The sequence below is a fragment of the Phlebotomus papatasi genome, chromosome 2, assembly GCF_024763615.1.
Source record: "Phlebotomus papatasi isolate M1 chromosome 2, Ppap_2.1, whole genome shotgun sequence".
NCBI classification, from domain to species: domain Eukaryota; kingdom Metazoa; phylum Arthropoda; class Insecta; order Diptera; family Psychodidae; genus Phlebotomus; species Phlebotomus papatasi.
The window spans coordinates 13,968,671-13,987,417 of NC_077223.1; the positions used below are offsets into that span (position 1 = coordinate 13,968,671).

Here is an 18,747-nt window from a genome sequence, read left to right on the forward strand (position 1 = left end):
CGGTATTTTTCGCATATTTCTAAAGGAAGCTTGGGTTTAACGTATTGTAATTTAGATAGACAAAATCGACAAAATCATTGTGGATATAAATTTGCATTAGGGCTAGCTCCAACGTCCTTTAAGTTTAGAAATATGCGTTAAAATAGCGTTTTCAGCATGAACCCAGCTCAATGTAGGTCGCTCCACTCCTATTTTTTTCAGATCTTAATTTAAAATTTAACAGAGATCATAGTACGGTCTTAAATGACAGCAATAAAATTAAAATTTATAATTTATAATTATATCAAAATTTTGTTTTTCGAAATTTTATTATCCATTAAGATATTCTTTAGTAATTAATTAGTAAAAAAAATCAAAAGCGAAATATTGTTATGATGTAATGTTAATTTTTGGATCATTTTTTCATTTTTCTTAAGGGGTTACGTAGGTCACGAAAACTAAAAATGAGCATATTTTCCTTAGGTACATTATATCTCAGCATATTAGAAAAAATTTAATTCTAGCTCTTAGGCATATAAAAGTACAAAAGTTTTAATGATGTTTCGTGTATTATCTTTTCGTCTAGTTTATATGTATGTGATGGGAATACCGGTTTACTACCAATTAAATTGATACATACATTAAAAAAAACATTCCAAAATGAAATAAATTGCTTTAGAAAAACTAATTTTAGAATATTTTAGCATGTGTAACAAGCTACGGAAAGATAAAAAGAAAAATTTGAAAGAAGCATTCCCAATAAGGTCCGATGCAATCGGTTTTCAGAAAACTCCAAATTTAAGTAAATTGGTTGAAAAATAGGCTCTCCAAAATAGTTTAACCCTGAACTTCGAAAATTCGCTATCGAAATGTTTTTCAGACAGATGTTAAGGACGAAATAGTCGCCTTGACTACCTCAAAAACATATTCCGTTTTCGAAATAAACCAAAAAACATTATTTTGAAGGGAAGGAGGTAGTTGAGAGAAAAAGGAAAAAAGACTGTCCTAGATTATATTATTTTATGGGGGGTGGGGTCATCAAAGACCGGAAGTCGATATCTCGTACTGTTTGGCCTCTAGCACAATTAAAAAAAAGAGGATTATATAACTGCTCTCCCTCTTGAGTTCGAGCAGTAAAGTTTTACCTTTGCGACCTAATTTACGTAGATCTTTTTTTTTTAAATACAGAACACTGCAAAGCAGATTCATAAGAAGTCAAAAAAGGAAATATTTTCTGTTAACAAATAAGTTAAACGATGAAGGATTTTTTATTGTCTTTATCACAACTTATTTTACAAAATGAAACGCAGTGTAAAAAGTATAATACGTCGAATAAAATATTTTTTTAAGTGAAATTCTTCCAAAACTGCAAATTTAATTTTTTTTTTTAAATATTCTTCGTCCAAGTACGAGTTTACCCCATCAGAGATAACGTAATTGTTTGCATAATTCTAATTATTATTCTCATAATAATAATTGTTTGTTTAATTGTTTGCATAAGTCTATCCTATTCTTTCGCACTCTTCTTCTTCTTTTGGACATCACATCAAATTTAATTTAGTTCAGTCCAATTTTGAGACCGAAAGAGTGAAACAAACTTATGCAAATTTTTTGAGAAAGAAAGAGATTCGAATTTCGACTTTATGAAATTTTCCTGATCTAAAGGGTGTGCCGGAGCCATAAGGGCTGAATTTTTAAAATCATTTATCGCGAATTTCAGAAAATTTGTCGGAATGTTATACACGTTATACATTTAATGCCTAAGAGTTTGAATTAATTTTTTTTTCATTTTGTTGGAAAAATATATTTGAGGAAAATATAGTGATTTTTGAATTTATTGACCCACGTAATCCCTTAAATCTTTTTCGATTTTCTTACATTTTTTTTAATCAGTCATTTTTTATTTTATACCTTTGTAGCTTCGAACAATTCTTTTTTTTTAATGTGTTTTAAATTAATTTGACCCATTATGATATTGTATTTTAATGTAGCCAGTCCAAAAAATTAAGATGTCCGAAGCTGAGGTCGTCCGAAGGTAACACACTTTCCCCTATGTACATTATAAATATAACTACTAAGTTACACATAGATTCCATCGTCAAACGCGTAATAAATTAAGTTTTGAGTGAAGATAATAGGGTCCAGGTGCAAGGGGCTGCCAAATGGTCAGAATTTCGTAGAGTCTGCGCATTTTCCTTCGTTTTCCCAATTTCCCCAGCTCATTCCACTCGGCCCAGTTTTTTCAATCTCATATAAACACTTATTGGTGGTCTGGTCAGAGCAGTGCGGAAAAACCATGTTTGTCCCGTGAAAATTAACTTTAAATTGTAAAATTTTGGGTGAAACTGCACCAAGAAATTACTGGATGTGATTCTGTGAAGACTTGGTGGGAAATCGCGTAAACCAGGTGGATAAAAAATTGTGCGAAAAACAATGAAAACCCTGGCCATACGTTGAAAATGATGGTGCTGCGGGAAAGTGCGAATAGAATTAATTGATTATTTATTCGGACAGGTGCTGAGAGATGCAAAAAAGTGCTAATTCGGGAAGTTGTGCTTTAGGGAGTGACTGAAGGAATTTCAAGGAAATTGAAAGAGATTAGGAAAGAATTTATTTGCAGTTGGAAATACAGAGAAAAATCACTTTTTTCTGCGTACATCATTTTCTCCCTCTCTGTCCCATTATTCCTAGTTTAAAATTGATTTTCTTATCGGTGTTGCGCGCGCTTTTATCAAATGTCTTCAAACAGTACACAAGAGCATCATACTGAGAAAATGTGAGAAAATAAGATAAATTAATGGTGCTGCACATTGAAATGCGATCACTTTTTTCCTGGCCGAGTAGACGTACAGCCATGTGAAGATGGAAAACCGAGGAAAACATGGAAATTGTGTGTGCGAGAAATAAATAGAATTGCACTAAGCAGTGAAGACATGATAAAAAGAGAACATTCGTAGATAAGAGGTAAAATGTTTACGGAATCATTAGCATGTACTGCAAATAAATCATATACAATACATACATTATACTACAGTGTATTCATATATCAATGTTATTTGAGGTCAAAGACTATGAAAATTTGCATGATTCCCCCAGTACAAAATCAGCCCAGATCCACTAGCTCATATGAAACCATTGACTTTTCTTTTGTGTCTTTGATCCTTTGATGTTCTTTTTGATGCAACTACACTATGGGGTTAATGCACAAATAATGGCGCAAATAGGTACTTAAAGTTCGATTGTCAAATGGCAAAATACTTGAGACCAACAGTCTAAATCAAAATTACTTCGAATATGAATTTAATTTTGTCCAAATCGAATCTGAAATATGCATTTTACAACACTTTGAACTATATTGATCTTAAAATAAACCTGAAACGGATAACCTGAAACGGATCAAAGGAAGTCCATTGGAAATATGGACTAGTGGCCTTTATTGCCAAAAATTTTCATCAAAATGAAGCATTTTGACGCTGTTTTGTGACCATTTGCGGGCCATTTACTTCAAAATCTTCAAAATACCAATATTTTAATGTTACAGTAGAGTCTCTCAAATCTGAATCTCTCAAATTCGAACGCCGTTTGGATTCAAAACGTCAATTGTGAGGTTATGTTAGAAAGTTCGTATTCTTGGTGAATGAAAATCATATTTATGTGCTTCTTACTGAATGTTTACATACATTATGGTCGTGTAAAATGAAAAGGAAGTATGTTACCACTAAGACTTGCGAGAAAGTACAGGAATTTGATTCAAAGTACAATTTAATTTCACACAAATTTCGTTAGTTTTGAAAAAATCGTTCGAATTTGGGAGGTGAGAAATGTCAAAAATACCCCCCGAGCGTTCGAATTTAGGAGACTCCACTGTACTATTATTGTGAATTCTCACAATTTTTCGGCCTCGGATATGTGCTTAATCCCGAGACATTGCTGTTACAGTAGAGCCTCGCTATAGTCCATATTTGGTTCCAGATTTGACACCATTATCAACGACTTTTAGTATTGATTTAGACACTTGGGTCGCACTATAGTCCATGTCATTTTTTAAAATTATCAACGACTTTTAGTATTGAAATTATTCGACGTCTTCCACTTTATTTGCGATTGTGGTACTTTTCCTCGCTCTCTTCATTATGGATCACAATTATCACAACTACTCAATGTAGTTTGCCAAAAATATTAAAATAATTATGACAACATTTCATGTCGCGTACTAAAAAACATAACCTAACTTAAAATCAGAATTTTTTATTCCAGGTGCATGCAACTTCTGATCATAATTGTAAAAACTCAATTTACCTTATTTAGCTTATTATCTATGTAAACTGCATTAATCCCAAAACTTGCTAAAAATACAAGAATACGATTGATAAATAGTAATTTAAATTTTCCAGCTAATAAATTATGGCATTGAATAAACGAGCAGTAAAAAGTTAAAATTGATCAGTAACAAAAAAATTTGAAACAGTGATATTATCGTCCAAATTTTGGCAAAGGGAAAATAAAGGGCTTTTCACTCTATATGGAACAATTTTAAATGTTAAATATGTAAATTAGGCCCATTTTTGTAAAGATTTTAGTTTTTTACTGACCATAATTAGATATTTTACTGCTCTTTTTTAATTTTTTACTGCCCATTTAGAATTTTTTACTGATCGTTTGTTTTTTGCCATAAATTATTATTAAAAGTTTTGGGATAATTAGATTGTTAATTCTGGGATGATCCTGAAGTACTTACATTAGTCTGCTCAATATTCCTTTTACAAGTTAGAAAATCAATCAATTTAGCCCCTGGCTTACCTATCACAGACACCGTTCCCCCTGTTCTACAGTAGAACCCCGCTATAGGCCATCGCTCTATAGTCCACAATTTATCGACCGTTGATTTCAAAACACTGATTTTAAGTTAGGTTATGTTTTTAACCTAACTTAAAATCAGAAGTTAGGTTATGTTTTTTAGTACGCGACATGCAAAGTTGTCATAATTATTTTAATATTTTTGGCAAACTTAATTGAGTAGTTGTGATAATTGTGATCTATAACCAAGAGAGCGAGGATAAGTACCACAATCGCAAAGAAAGTGGAAGCCGTCGAGTAATTTCAATACTAAAAGTCGTTGATAATTTAAAAAAATGACATGGACTAAGTGCGACCCAAGTGTCAAATCTGGAACCAAAGATGGACTATAGCGAGGCTCTACTGTATATACGAATTGATTTGATTGTAAGCCATTCGGAATTATTAAGAGCTTTAAGCTTTTTAAATTAATACAATCTCGACAAGATCAGTTTAAAACACAGTGCCCGTATTTTAATCCGGATCGGCGTAATCCAGACGAGTTCTCGACGGTTACATTTAAAATAATTTTGAGGTTATGTAATCATGTGTGTTCAGCAATGAAAATGAATTGTCCTGTGATGTTTTTGTTTAACAAAGCATAGAATTCTCTAATTATGTCTTTTTAGTCTTCTTTAAAATTTTTGTCATAATTCCACGAAAAAATAAAAAAACTCGTCTAATATTTTCAAGACGTTGAACAAGTTCAAAAAATCCATCCAGATGAAGCGGACATCTGTCATTTTGTATCCCAATCGTCCGAGTAATAAAGAGGGCACTGTACTTATTTGCAACAGTAAGAAGGATAACAGTAATTGAACGAAATATCTGACTGTATATCTGTAAGGAAATTCCGTAACAGTATGACAATGTCATATGACAAATTTAAAAATTGTTATGATGTAAATTCGGACGAATAAATCAAAAATCTGTCTCATATCAATTACTAAAAGCTTCATAGATTTGCTTGCAATGGATATTCGGTGCTAACTGGGGTTTATCTTCGTCCCATTCTCGAATTTATTAGAAAAATTTGTCATATGATATTATCATACCGTTTTAGAAATTCCCCTTCCGGACAATTAAATAATAATATCATTAAGATTTTTTGCGAAATAAACATGTTTTGGGAAGAGGATTAATTTATTTTCAAGACATCGCAGATCATTCTAAGCTTTAAACGTTAAATGCCTTCGAAAATAAGATCTAAGATCACTAGCGCAGGATAGACGTTGGAAACTTGGACAAATATTTTTTTTTTAAATTCGAAAATTCCTTTTCAACTTGAGGAAAAGCAATAAATAATTTTTTTTATGTCTCTTAATCTTCAAAGTACTTTAAAATTGCATAATTACTAAATTATTATTAGATTATAAAAACCGAACTTCCGAATTGGTTTGACCGACATTCCGTACAGTCCGACTTTCCAACTTTTACCCTATATAATCAAAATGCTAGCTTGAAATCCTTTTCCAAAGAATATTCAAGAATCTTAGGAATTTCTGTTTCAGAAGAGAAGACAGGTCGAGTTATGGGAATTCCCTGAAGATGCAAAATCACTAACTCTAACCGTTTGGTCTTTAGCTCTGCTAACGACCGGACAAAGTAAAGTGACATATCGTAAAGTTTTTTTTTTTACAAAATTTAAAGTACCAAAAAAGCGAGTGATTTTATATGTCCCTTTTGAGGACGGCAATTAAAACTATTAAAAGCGCAATTACGACAACATTTGATGTAAATGACAATACACATACCCTGTCTTTAGGGTATGAGCGGTTTCAGTAATAAAACCACTAAAATCTCTAAGATAACGAGAATTATACAATGATGCAAAATTAATACAATGCTCATCATTTATTAATAGACACATAAAAAAAACAAGAAGTCGTTGAAGGACAAGATAACATGTTTCTGGATTGTGGAGTGAAAAAAAATAAAAATCATGATCTTAATGTCGTTATGAAAATGAGAATTGCACAATATAAAATTTTCCTAACATAAATTCTTTTTCCAGCGGTCCATCTCATTCCCTGGACCTCGAGCATGGATCTTTGGGATTGGGTGCTCAATCGGAGTCAAACACAGGACCCCAGCTGCTTCTGGGCAATGACACGAGAGCCGCAACAGAGTCTCAACTGCTTCCGGCTCATCTGAAGTGTGGCATGTGGGCATCTCTGGCACTAGCTACGGTTTTTGTGGCTGGTGCCAAGTTTTACTTCGATCATCAGGGTTCGGGATTGGAAGTGTTGATCTTCTGCGCTTTTTCGGCCACATTCTTCCTTGCCGCCTGCACAGTTTCACTCTGCCGACGTTCACGCGACATGCACTTCCCACCGATCACGCCATCAGTGGCTTCCGTTGATCACGTTGTGGTCAACACGACAGCCGAATCACCACAAATCGTCCATCAGGTTAGTGACCACTGTTTTTTTTTCCATTATGTGACTTGGGACGCGTCGTAAGGTCAAGGTCGATGAGTTTATTTTTGACTGGACGCTTTTTAGTCTATTCTCATACAACAGCACAGTATTTGCTCGAGAATGCGTTTGTTGACTCAAGGAAACAGCAAAAACATAATTATTTGTCTCAGTCCATTCCACTTTTAAATTTGTATACATAAAACACTCAGAAAAAAGCGTCTGATGAGAGATGATATTTATCTTCAAGTTTATATTAGGGCATGAGGAGTAGGGTATTTTCGTATATACAGATGAAGGAGCACTCTGTTTTTAATGGATATTGATAGCCATTCAAACAACAAAGGACAAATGGTGTTCATTTAATTTACTTCTGCAAATTGCGGGAAAGTTTTCAGGCTTCGCACTCGCACATACTCTGGTTTCAGACACTTTATATAATATATTCCTATATTACTTTAATGAATCTGATGATCTAGCTCGAGATTCATTAAAGAAATATGGAAAAAATATGGAATGTTCGAGGTCAGTGTGTGTGCGAAGCCTGAAGCTTCGCACACACACTTTCCCCTATTCATTCCCCTACTCTTAATACATTTTTCAGCACCTAGAACTGTAACCAAAGTAAAAGACATTTTTAAAAAGAATTTTTATTTATTTAAACTCTTTGTTGATTAATTCCTGAAATTCTAATTAATGTTTCTTCTCGTCAATGGGGTCTCAAACCCAAACTTCAATATTCGTATTTTGAATTGTTTCCTCCCTGCTGGCTCTGTAGAGAGTCTCCCAAAAAATCACCCTTTGCTTCTCTGGCAAATCCATCATTTCTGGAGGATTTGCGATGTTACAGCAGATCATCGGAAAGGAACATGTCACAGGTCCCCATTTTCCCATGATTTTGGTCAGTAGTTCATTATTGGGATTTCCATTGATGGCAAAGGATGTATAAATTTCCACCATCAATTGCATCATATGGTACTCCAGAGTTCCTTTGCGTGGGATCCCACCAACATAATTGGAAAGGATAAGAAGAGCATCATCAGCATGTGCAACACCTGGAAATCCATTGGCTGGAATCGAAACGCGATATTGTGACCATTCTGGAGACTCAAAAGCAAAATTATAGAGCCATGTAGGACCTCTTGCCCCAGCATGTGAGTACTTGAGCCGACCCATCAGAGCCTTATAAATTGCATACCAATAGGATGTGTCTCCCTTGAGCTGAAAAAAAGAGCTTAAAAAATTTCCCCATAGGTTTGTTGTAAGTAAAGTCTTACGTATATATATGACTCCAGATCGTCGACTGTTGCATCATGTCTGCCGAAGTAGAAAAGTTTCATTTTGTCCCCGTAAAGTATTCTCTTAGTTGTGTCCTGGGTTAGGTCATACGGCAAAAGTGTTGAAGGTGTTGTGTTGATATTATTCCAAACTTCAGGATTTTCCAATGCATCTACAATTTTTTTTTAAATAATTTACACTATTAAGTATTATTAAATTTGTACCAGATCCTTTACCTCGATAGAAGATAAGTCCTTCATTTTGCGTTCCTCCAATCATAAGAGGTATTCCCTGACTCCAGGAGTATTTCATCATTTCTTCAGGGTGATCAGGGATCATGCACATCCTCGATCTGTAGGTCTCTAAAACCGGTCCGTAAATCGAATTTAGACCGTTTAGTTTTTCCTGCTCAGTGAGAAGTTTCTCTTCATGTGCCTTTAACGTTTTTACATCGATTCCTCTCAAAAACTGAAATGCCGAAGCCTCTTCATTGTCTCGACCACGCCATCCTAATTTTCTGGCCAAACGTGTAGCCCAGTTGAGTTTTGGCATAAATCCTCGCACATAAAATGCCGATCCGGACATCATTACTGCTTTGTGAAAGAGATTCTTGCATAGAGGTGACATCATGTGATAGTGGATGCTGCAGGCTCCAGCGCTATAACCGAAAACCGTAACATTGTTAGGATCGCCTCCGAATGCACTGATATTTTGCTGAACCCATTTCAGTGCCATGACTTGATCTTTGAGTCCAGCATTGCCAGGAACACCAATTTCAGGATCATCACTGGACAGAAAGCCTAAGGCACCACATCGGTATTTAAATGTAACCAAAACTACATCTTTCTGCAGAAGAAATTCTGGTCCGTAGACATCTTTATGGCTAGGACTCCTTAAAAAGAACCCTCCAGTAATGAAAATCATTACAGGCTGAAGATCATGTACAAGTCGGGCATTTTTCGTGTAGACGTTCAATTTGAGGCAATCTTCATTTAAAACTTGATCATCAAGAGTATTTGGAGCACATTCACTTGCATCAAATAAATGAGCCCATGGTTCAAGGGGCTCAGGATCCTTAAGAGATATTTAGAAAAACGGTTTAAGGCTTTGTACGAAACTGATAAACACGGAAAAATCACCTTAAAACGCAGGGGTCCAAGAGGAGGTTTAGCATAGGGAATATCATAAAAATTCACGTATTCGTATCCTAAAACGGAAATTTCCGATATTCCTTTAATAAGACCACACGGGGGTTGAACAACCACTGATTTATCTTTTTTGTCTACCATTTTAAAAGCAAATTGTGTTTTATTTTAGAACTCCTATGAAGAACTAATTCGATAAATGCTTTTCAAGCTAATATATCCCCAACTTATTTATCAATTTATCAAAGCCATTGCACCAACAAAACCGCAAAAGAAAATATTGTTAGTATTGAGTTAGTATTGACAACATTATATACTATCCAAATAAGTCTGTGTGCATATTTTTCTATTGTGAGTTTTAAAGAGGAATATTTATTTATACTTTTTCAATTTGAAAAGATTTAACACTTTTATTGCTCATGATTTAATTTTTTATTCAGGGATATTTTAAAAGTTACAAGAGATTGTAGGTTTTAGTCCCAGATTTCAGGATCTTTTTTTTGTACGATTGTTTGCTTTTTGCTAACTTGGTAGAGCGTTTCCCAAAAAATAATTCCCGGTTTCTTGGGAAGATCAATCATTTGCGGAGGATTTGCAATGTTGCAACAGATCATCGGAAAGGAACATGTCACGGGTTCCCATTTGCCCATGATTTTGGTCAGTAATTCATTGTTAGGATTTCCATTGATGGCAAAGGATGTATAAATTTCCACCATGAGTTCCATCATAACGTATTCCTTGGTACCTAATTTTGGGATGCCAAAGCCAAAGTCATTAGAAAACAGGAATAGGAGATCATCAGCATGACCCACTCCAGGGACACCACGAAGAGGAATAGTTATACGATATTTGTATAATTCAGGACTTTCCAAAGCAAAATTGTACAGCCATGTTGGGCCACGGACCCCAACCTCTGGGTACTTCAGACGTCCTATTACGGCCTTGTATATCGCATGCCAATACATTTTATCTCCCATGAGCTAGAAAATTAATTAAATAAAGCATTTTAAAAGATATTATCGCATGTTGAGAACTTACATCAACATAAGAATTAGCATCATCAGACGATGCATCATCCCTTCCGAAATAAAACAATTTCATTCGGTCTCCATAAAGTTTTCTTTTAGCTGGGTCCCGGGTCAAATTGTATGGCAAAAGTGTTGATGGCGTTGTGTTTATGTTAGTCCAAACTTCAGGATTTTCTAAGGCATCTTGAAAATTGAAGAAAAGAAATTCATATGAAACTAAGGGTTCAAAGGGTAGGGAAAGGCTTTCAGGCTTCGTACACATTCTGGCTTCAAACATTTCACATTTTTCCAATAGCTCACACATTTACTGAAAAACTAGGTCAGATTCATTAAAAGAATATCGTAAAAATATGAAGTGTTCGAAGCCAAGATGCGAAGCCTGGAAGAAAAAAGATGATCACAAGGAAGAACATGCCTGGCATTCATTTTCTTTTGCCTCTGTGAGAAAATCACAAAATTCTAATTCATGTTTAATTCCAAATTACCGTATTATACCCTACCTTTGCGGAAGATAAGTCCTTCATTTTGCGTTCCTCCAATCATAAGAGGGATCTCATGACTCCAAGCATGTTTAATCAATTTGTCAGGATGCTCACGAATGATGCACATCCTAGATCTGTAGGCTTCCAAGACTGGTCCATAAATGGATGGCAATCCCTTTAGTTTTTCCTCTTCACTGAGGATCTTTTCTTCATTCTCTTTAATTATTTTCACGTCAATACTTCTCAAAAATTCAAATGCGGAGGCTTCTTCATTGTCTCGACCATGCCATCCTAACAGTCTGGCCAAACGTGTTGCCCAGTGAAGTTTCGGCATAAATCCTCGCACATAAAATGCCGATCCCGATATCATAATTGCTTTGTGAAAGAGATCTTTGGACAGAGGAGACATCATGTGATAGTGGATGCTGCAAGCTCCAGCACTATTTCCCAAGAGTGTAACATCGCGAGGATCACCACCAAAAGAGGCAATATTATCCTGAACCCACCGCATTACCATGATTTGATCTTTGAGTCCAGCATTTCCAGGAACTCCAACTTCTGGATCATCACTAGACAAAAATCCCATTGCACCACATCGATATGAAAATGTCACTAAAACGACATCTTTCTGCAGAAGGAATTCTGGGCCATACACATTCTTATGGCGTGGATTTCGAAGAAAATTACCACCAGATATAAAGATAATAACAGTCTGCAGACTATGTTCAAGATTGGCATTTTTCGTATAAACATTGAGCTTCAGACAATCTTCACTGTAAATTTGGTGTTCAGGAGTATTAGGAGCACTTTCAGTTGCATCAAATAAATCCGTCCAAGTTTCTAGGATTTCAGGATCCTACGAAAATGGATTTAAATTTGAATAGAACACCTTATAAAGAACACTTACACATTCTTACTCTAAAACGTAGGGGACCAAGAGGTGGCTTAGCATATGGAATATCATAGAAATTCGCGTATTCATAACCAAGAGCAGAAATTTCTGATATTCCTTTTATTGGACCACAAGGAGGTTGCACAATCACAATTTTTGCATTTTTATCTTTCATTTCTTTGACTTTGTTACAAAATTGCTTTTAATTATGTCTTTTACTTTGGGAAGTTCACTCAAGACTGGTTCAATGAATAAACTTTGAAGTCCAATTTGTACAGAAAATTTAGAAGTTATCTTTTCATAAAACATCCCCGACCTAACCGCAGACGGAAACATACCAAAAAAAAAGATAAATTCATTTACAGATTGCAGTTAAATTTACATGATGCGTTTTCTTGAGTCTTTTTATATTTAACTTTTATTAGTGCTTAAGCCTCTAACAGTGTTTTCTTTAATATGCAATAAAAAGTAGTTAAATAATTTTGTCTAGGGTAATTAGTGGTCCACTGAACTCAAAAAAAACATCCATTCTTCATTATCTCTTTCGGTTTGGGCGCAAGGTGAGAAAAGGTAGAGACCGCCTCCAGGCGGTCATATGCGTTTAAGACATAAAAAGACTGAATTTTTTTATTGAAAATAGTGAACAAATAGTGAAATAAATGCATTTTAAACTTTTTTTATGGATGAATGTTGTATGATTATCTAAAAAATGATAAATTTATAATTATAGACGTTAATGAAGCTCAAGGTGTTTCAATGAGACTGATCTTAAACTAATAGGTCGCAAGCTGTACAATACAATAAATGTGTCAATACAATAAAAGGGACAGATAATCCTAACCGGCTTATGTAGGTGAGATTCTTAACGTGAGCTAACTCGGAGTGCATGCAAATTCGATTTGGAGCTGAAGTTGGGAGACGCCATTCAGTTATCTTGAATCAAATTCGTGAAATTATACAAATTTTGTATTTAAACCAAAATATCAAGGATTTGGATGAACTGGCACAAAAGTAATATATGGGTGAAATGTAGACCAGAATGTACTCTATAATTTTCCTATAGAACATGATCTCATCGATTACTCAGAAGTCAAGATAAGCGAGGTTTTTTGTTTCTTAACTCGTTTTTTTCATCCAGAGTGCCCCAAGTAGTCATTTCTTGAACTTCAACTATATCAAAGAATTGTTGTATTTTGTGGGACTTTCCATTTAAAACCATATTTTAAGTGTCTTGGTGGAGTAGAGGCAGTCAAATTGGCATCTGAGTGATTTCAAAGCGTTATTATGGGAAAAATCAATTTTTTCACACTTAAACGGCAAAATCGGAGTGATAGCGTAGTCTGAGCGGAAAATGATGTATGGACGAAATGTAGAGACAAATGTCCTCTACAATTATGTCGAAGTAATCATCAAAATCGGTTTAGCGACAGTCGAGATAATTGAGGTTATGTGATATTGAAATTGGTTTTTCGACTGTGGCGCCCCTGGTGTTGGTCCCACGAAGTTCAAATATTTTAGAAAGTTGTAGCATTTGGTGAGATCTTTCGTTTAAGCCCTCATTCATCAAAATCGGTCACATAGAACCGGAGATATGATTTTTTGAATTTTGTGAACTTTGACCCCTCATATCTCCGGTTCTGTTTTAACCACAGCGCGCATACGCACCATTTTGGAAACGTCCTAGACTGGACTACAACATACTAAAATTTCATTAACTTGCACAATGCCGTTTTTGAGAAAAGTGACTTTGAATTTCGATGAATTTTGACGCTATCACAGCGCCACCTGTGGTGACTTTTTGAACTTCCATCTGAAAGTGCTCATCGAGACGAAACCAAAAAGGTAAAATTTAGGTCGCTATGTTAATTAGAACCGGAGATAGAGGCCGGTCAATGTTCGAACTTTGACCCCTTATAGCTCGGGTCAGGGGTTATGGATCGACTTAAGGTTTTTTTTGTTTGATAGGTATAATCAACGGCTACAACATACTAAAATTTCAGCCCGATCGCATAAGGAATTTTTGAGTTATTTAACTTTTAAGATTTAAAAATTTTCTTTTTAAAAAAAGCGCCCCTAGCGGTGGTTTTATGAACTTGCGATGTTAGAAGGGGAAGTGGCATTTCACGAGAGCTTTCCAAAAAGCCTTCATTTTTTAAATTCTGACAATTAGAACCGGAGTTATGGCCATTTTAAGAAATTTTTTTTGGACCCTTATAGCTCGGGTCAGGGGGGTCGGGGGACCTTAAGTTTGGTATTGATGGAAAGCCCTAAGGCCCAGCTATAACATACTAAAATTTGAGTCCGCTGAATGCCATAGGGGCTGAGCTATTGAGAAAACAAAAAAAGGGGGGTCTTCAAAATGGCGGAAGGAGGGGTGGGGGGTGGGGGGTCAATGCACCATGTTACAATTTTCACCCGATATATAACCTTTGCCGAAAACCGCAAGTCGATATCTTTTTTAGTTTAGGAGCTATTAAGCTCCAAAGAGCGGCCGGCCGGCCGGGAACGTAAAATAGCCACATATATATTCGTGATCAGGAAGTGGCGAAACACATTTTGGCCAAGTTTGAGGTCGATCGGACGACATGAAATTTTGTTAGGATTATAGTAGGTGAGATTGTTAAGAATCTCACCTAATATTGCCACACCTGTCAGAAAATGATTGTAAAGATCTATATTTATTTAAAAAACGTATTATTTTAGTAATTAAATTACAATAATGACACTATTGCTTGTTCCTTGTTCGTCTTGTTCCCATATTGTGATTTTTGTTTTTTGATTGATACTTTTAAATGTTCAGAAAACTTTTTTTTTCAATCTAGTAAAAAATATGTATAGTCCTACGATGTACCTTGTGTATATGGGCATGAATAAATAAAAAAAAGCTAGGTATGAAAACGTCACCTTCTTGTATAATTTGAAGGTCCTTTGAAATACATTGCTCATCTTTTGGTTTTATTTCACGATCTGGGGCATTAAAAGACGAATTAGGGAACTCATCGTCACTGTTGAAGTCTGCTTCTTTATCTATTTCGCTTAATCTGCAGAAATCGACCATTTTACTCATTCTAGATCTAGACAGTCTTCGTGTAATCTCAATTGTTTTCCATGATTAATATATTGCAAAATAATAACATATTTTACTAGAACAACCAAAACAATTAAATTAAAAAATCGGTAATTTTTGAAAATTTTACCCTTGAACCGATAAGACCGCCAAGCGGTCTTCCTTTTTTCTTCTAAAACTCTTATTTCTAGTTTTTTCACACTTATAAATTGAAATATACAAACTAGAAGAACATATCTTTCAGGAAATAAGATTCTTACTACAGTTAAGAATAAGTTAGTTAATGTCGCGAGCGACATTTTGTTGTTTTTTCTCTGACCTGTCACACAAAACTGAAGATTGTACGCAAACGAAAGGTCAAAATGAGGTCAGCTTCAGAAAATAAGTTAGTAAGACTATAACTGAGGACACGGTAGATATTTCAACTTCAAATAAGTAATATTATCGCAGTAAATTCGATTTATAGAATGACCGCCTGGAGGGGGTCTTACCTGTTAGAGGGTTAATAGTAATTTATCACATTAATAATACCAAGAAAAAATTATAAACGCCCTTTTACATTTTTATTCAAGGGCATAAATTCATAGAAGAATCATTTGATGGATAAAATCCCAATAATAAAAAGCTTTATACTATATTATGATGATGGAAAAGATGCAAAACTGTATTTTGAAAAAAAAAAAAATAATAATAATAATAAATTGCAATAGTTTAGAATGGGATGTTCAAAAAGATTCATGCAAGCTCCATAGATTAAATATCCATAACGTTATTATACACAGAAAAAAATATTTCGTAAAATTGTTTGTAAATGTTTGTGAATTCCCACTTGAATAATAAGTTCGTATAAAAATTGTTCATAAACATTATGGTTAGTATGATAACTTAACGAGCATTTTTTTTTGTTATTTTACAAATATTCATTCTAACTTTTTTGTTGTCTAGAAAACTCTACGACAAAATGAGAAAATTTTACAAAAATTTTTCTGTGTTTACAAACATTTAACGAACAAATGTTTGTAAAAGACCAAAAATGCTTGTCAAGTGATCATGTTAACAACAATGTTTGTGAAAAATAGAAATTTTTACGTATTTTTTAGTGGGTTTGTACGATTTACGAACATATTTCGTGAGCCCTAGGTATAAATTCACAAACCTTTAGGAATAATTTTACGAAACATTTTTCTCTGTGTGGGATAAGATCGGGTAATTTGGAATCATGTCTAATTCCATTAGACATGTCTAAAACATAATTAACTAATTCGATTAATTTGAGATTTCCTAACAGTTAGCTGAGATTTTAGATGGTAAAAGTAATAAAACAATAAAGAAGTAGAGGAAAGTGCCCATGCTTTGCACGGTCCCAAGCTTTATAATGACTAAATTTTTTCTATGTTTTTTTTAATAAATGTGAACCATCACACCCTTATTTAAAAAAAAAAACTTGAGGAAAGTGTCTTGTTTTTAAAATATATTGAGGAGTCACATTTATTCAGAAAGAAAAATTTAGTCATTTATATGAAGCAGGGGTCCATCAAGCCTAATAAAAAATGAAGATTTTTCACTTTTCCTTGTAAAAATTTTGCAGCTATTGCACCGCGACTTAAACAAATTTCCTCGTAGTTCTTGTATTACTTCGGCAAGCATTATGAAATATGTATTTTTAAATAGCTTTTACTACACGATTTCGAAATATATCAGACTGATAAGTCAATTCTCTTTAGGAAAAAAACTTGCCAATAGTCTTCAGTGCCTCTATGCAAAAACGTATGGAAAAATGAAATGTGGAGAGGCCCTTGTTATGAAGCTTGGGACCGTGCAAAGCATGGGCACTTTCCCCTACTATCGAATGCAAAGCCCTATATTTCTTCGTGGTTTTATTTTTATCTTTGATCATTTGAAACACAGAGAAAATCTCAAAATTCCAAAATAAATATGATTCCGAATTACTCCATCTTACCCTATAGAATAACATTATAAAATGTATCAATTTGATCAATTTAAAAGCAAAATTAAATTTAACAAGATTAAGGCCTGAAGACCCAAATAGATTCAGACTCATCCTCAAGAATTTTTTTCAAAAGCGAGATTAATTAAGAATATCAAGTGACTTCTAATTGTTTATCTTAAGCCGCCAGAGTATGACAGTTTGGGAAAAATCTTTACTATTAAATTTTACAGGCCAAATTTTCTCGAGGATCAGCCTGAGTCTGTTTGGACTCTAACGAACCCATATCAAGATTTAATTTATTGACAACAATGCTTAATGAAACACCATGAGTGTATTATTTTAAGATAATTTTTAACTTGTATTATGAATATTTTTCAGATCTGCAAATAATTTCATAAAATTATCTTAATAAAAATATTTTTGTTAATTTAATTTTTCAGCAAAATGTTGCAAGTTTGTCACAACAAAGTGCAAATGCTGCAACAATTGTAGCTGTGACACCACCACCGGCTCCTCCGCCACCGTATCATATTGCCATCCTTTTGCCGGAAAATTCAAAGGAAGTGGAAGAATCACCACCTCCTGCGTACGACAAAATTGTGATTTAAGTATCATTTCATGCTCGAAAAGGACATTCGATACAATATAAAAAAAAAGTATTTTAAAGAACATCTCAACGGACGAGCCAATAGCAAATTTCTCCAATGGATTTCTGTATAATGCTTGAAACATAAGCCATGTTTCATTCTCATAATTCCACTAATCTCAAATCTACTGCCCTCTAGCGCAAAGCACTGAATTACAGTGCGATTATAAAAAACAGTTGAACTGAATCGAATATTTTCTAAATGTGATTATTTTTAAATGAATTTTCAATTCTTTTTCTATATCTATATGATCTTTGTTTTACGATGTGAATAAAGAGAGGTAAAAAAAAGCTATAAAATGTAAAACAGAAATGAAAAGATTATTGAGTAGTATAAAGAAATTAGATGGAAGATCTGTATGTCAGATTGCCAATAAAGCAGATATTAAAAAACAAAGAACAAAATATTTGCAGTCTTTTCAATACAAACTGTTAAAGTATCAGGGACAAGGACCATCATTTATATTGGTTATTTAAACAGGTATGTATGTCAGTTAAATAATTTTCCACTTGATAATTTTCAATGTCAAAGAAAATAATATCAACGCTATAATCATAAAACTATTCATTTATTAAAAAAAAACATTATTTTTAATAAAACTTTAATGGTAATGAAGCCTAAAATTGATCATCACAATCACAAATTATAGGAGCCTTGAATCAAGACACAGATATATAATTGCTGAAAGAACAGTCATAGCATCGATAGCAACTGTATAGTAGATATAGAATTTGAAAGAAAAATGTTTGTTTTTATCAGCAAATGTGCTAAGTACACATCATAAATAATCTCAGAGAAAATATTTCGATGTTGGTAAAACAACCCATTAGGCAGTATCTTCAAGTATTAGCTGTCAGATTTAGTCATTATTCTTCTTACAACTGTATTTTTAAATATCGGTCAACCATAGGAGAGACCGGGGTAGAATTAGCCACCAAATGAAATTTTTCATTGCCTATAATTTATACAAAAATGTTTGAATGAGGCTGATAAATATTTCAATGAATAGTCCTAAATATCCCTTC

At 34.0% G+C, this 18,747-nt stretch overlaps 2 protein-coding genes across 2 annotated transcripts; one reads left to right on the forward strand and one right to left on the reverse strand.

Annotated features, from left to right (window-relative positions):
* The first annotated feature begins 1,988 nt into the window (after window positions 1–1,988).
* On the forward strand, window positions 1,989–18,126 carry LOC129800250 (uncharacterized). The gene is made up of 3 exons (XM_055844519.1): window positions 1,989–2,014; window positions 6,830–7,226; window positions 17,516–18,126. The coding sequence occupies exons 1-3, from the start codon at window positions 1,989–1,991 to the stop codon at window positions 17,681–17,683; spliced, it is 591 nt and encodes a 196-aa protein (XP_055700494.1). The 3' UTR covers window positions 17,684–18,126.
* LOC129802657 (esterase B1-like) lies at window positions 8,468–9,836 on the reverse strand. The gene is made up of 3 exons (XM_055848640.1): window positions 9,650–9,836; window positions 8,747–9,584; window positions 8,468–8,682 (listed from the first exon to the last, which is right to left on the reverse strand). Exons 1-3 carry the CDS (start codon window positions 9,797–9,799, stop codon window positions 8,468–8,470), a joined length of 1,203 nt encoding a protein of 400 aa, XP_055704615.1. The 5' UTR covers window positions 9,800–9,836.
* Window positions 18,127–18,747: the final 621 nt, after the last annotated feature.

Coding starts and splice junctions, on each gene's coding strand:
- LOC129802657 (XM_055848640.1), bottom strand. CDS start 9,799: ATGGTAGACAAAAAAGATAAATCAGTGGTTGTTCAACCCCCGTGTGGT. Junction 9,585..9,649: donor TTGGACCCCTGCGTTTTAAG/GTGATTTTTCCG, acceptor ATATCTCTTAAG/GATCCTGAGCCCCTTGAACC. Junction 8,683..8,746: donor AGGACTTATCTTCTATCGAG/GTAAAGGATCTG, acceptor AAAAAATTGTAG/ATGCATTGGAAAATCCTGAA.
- LOC129800250 (XM_055844519.1), top strand. CDS start 1,989: ATGTCCGAAGCTGAGGTCGTCCGAAG. Junction 2,015..6,829: donor GAAGCTGAGGTCGTCCGAAG/GTAACACACTTT, acceptor TTCTTTTTCCAG/CGGTCCATCTCATTCCCTGG. Junction 7,227..17,515: donor CACCACAAATCGTCCATCAG/GTTAGTGACCAC, acceptor TTAATTTTTCAG/CAAAATGTTGCAAGTTTGTC.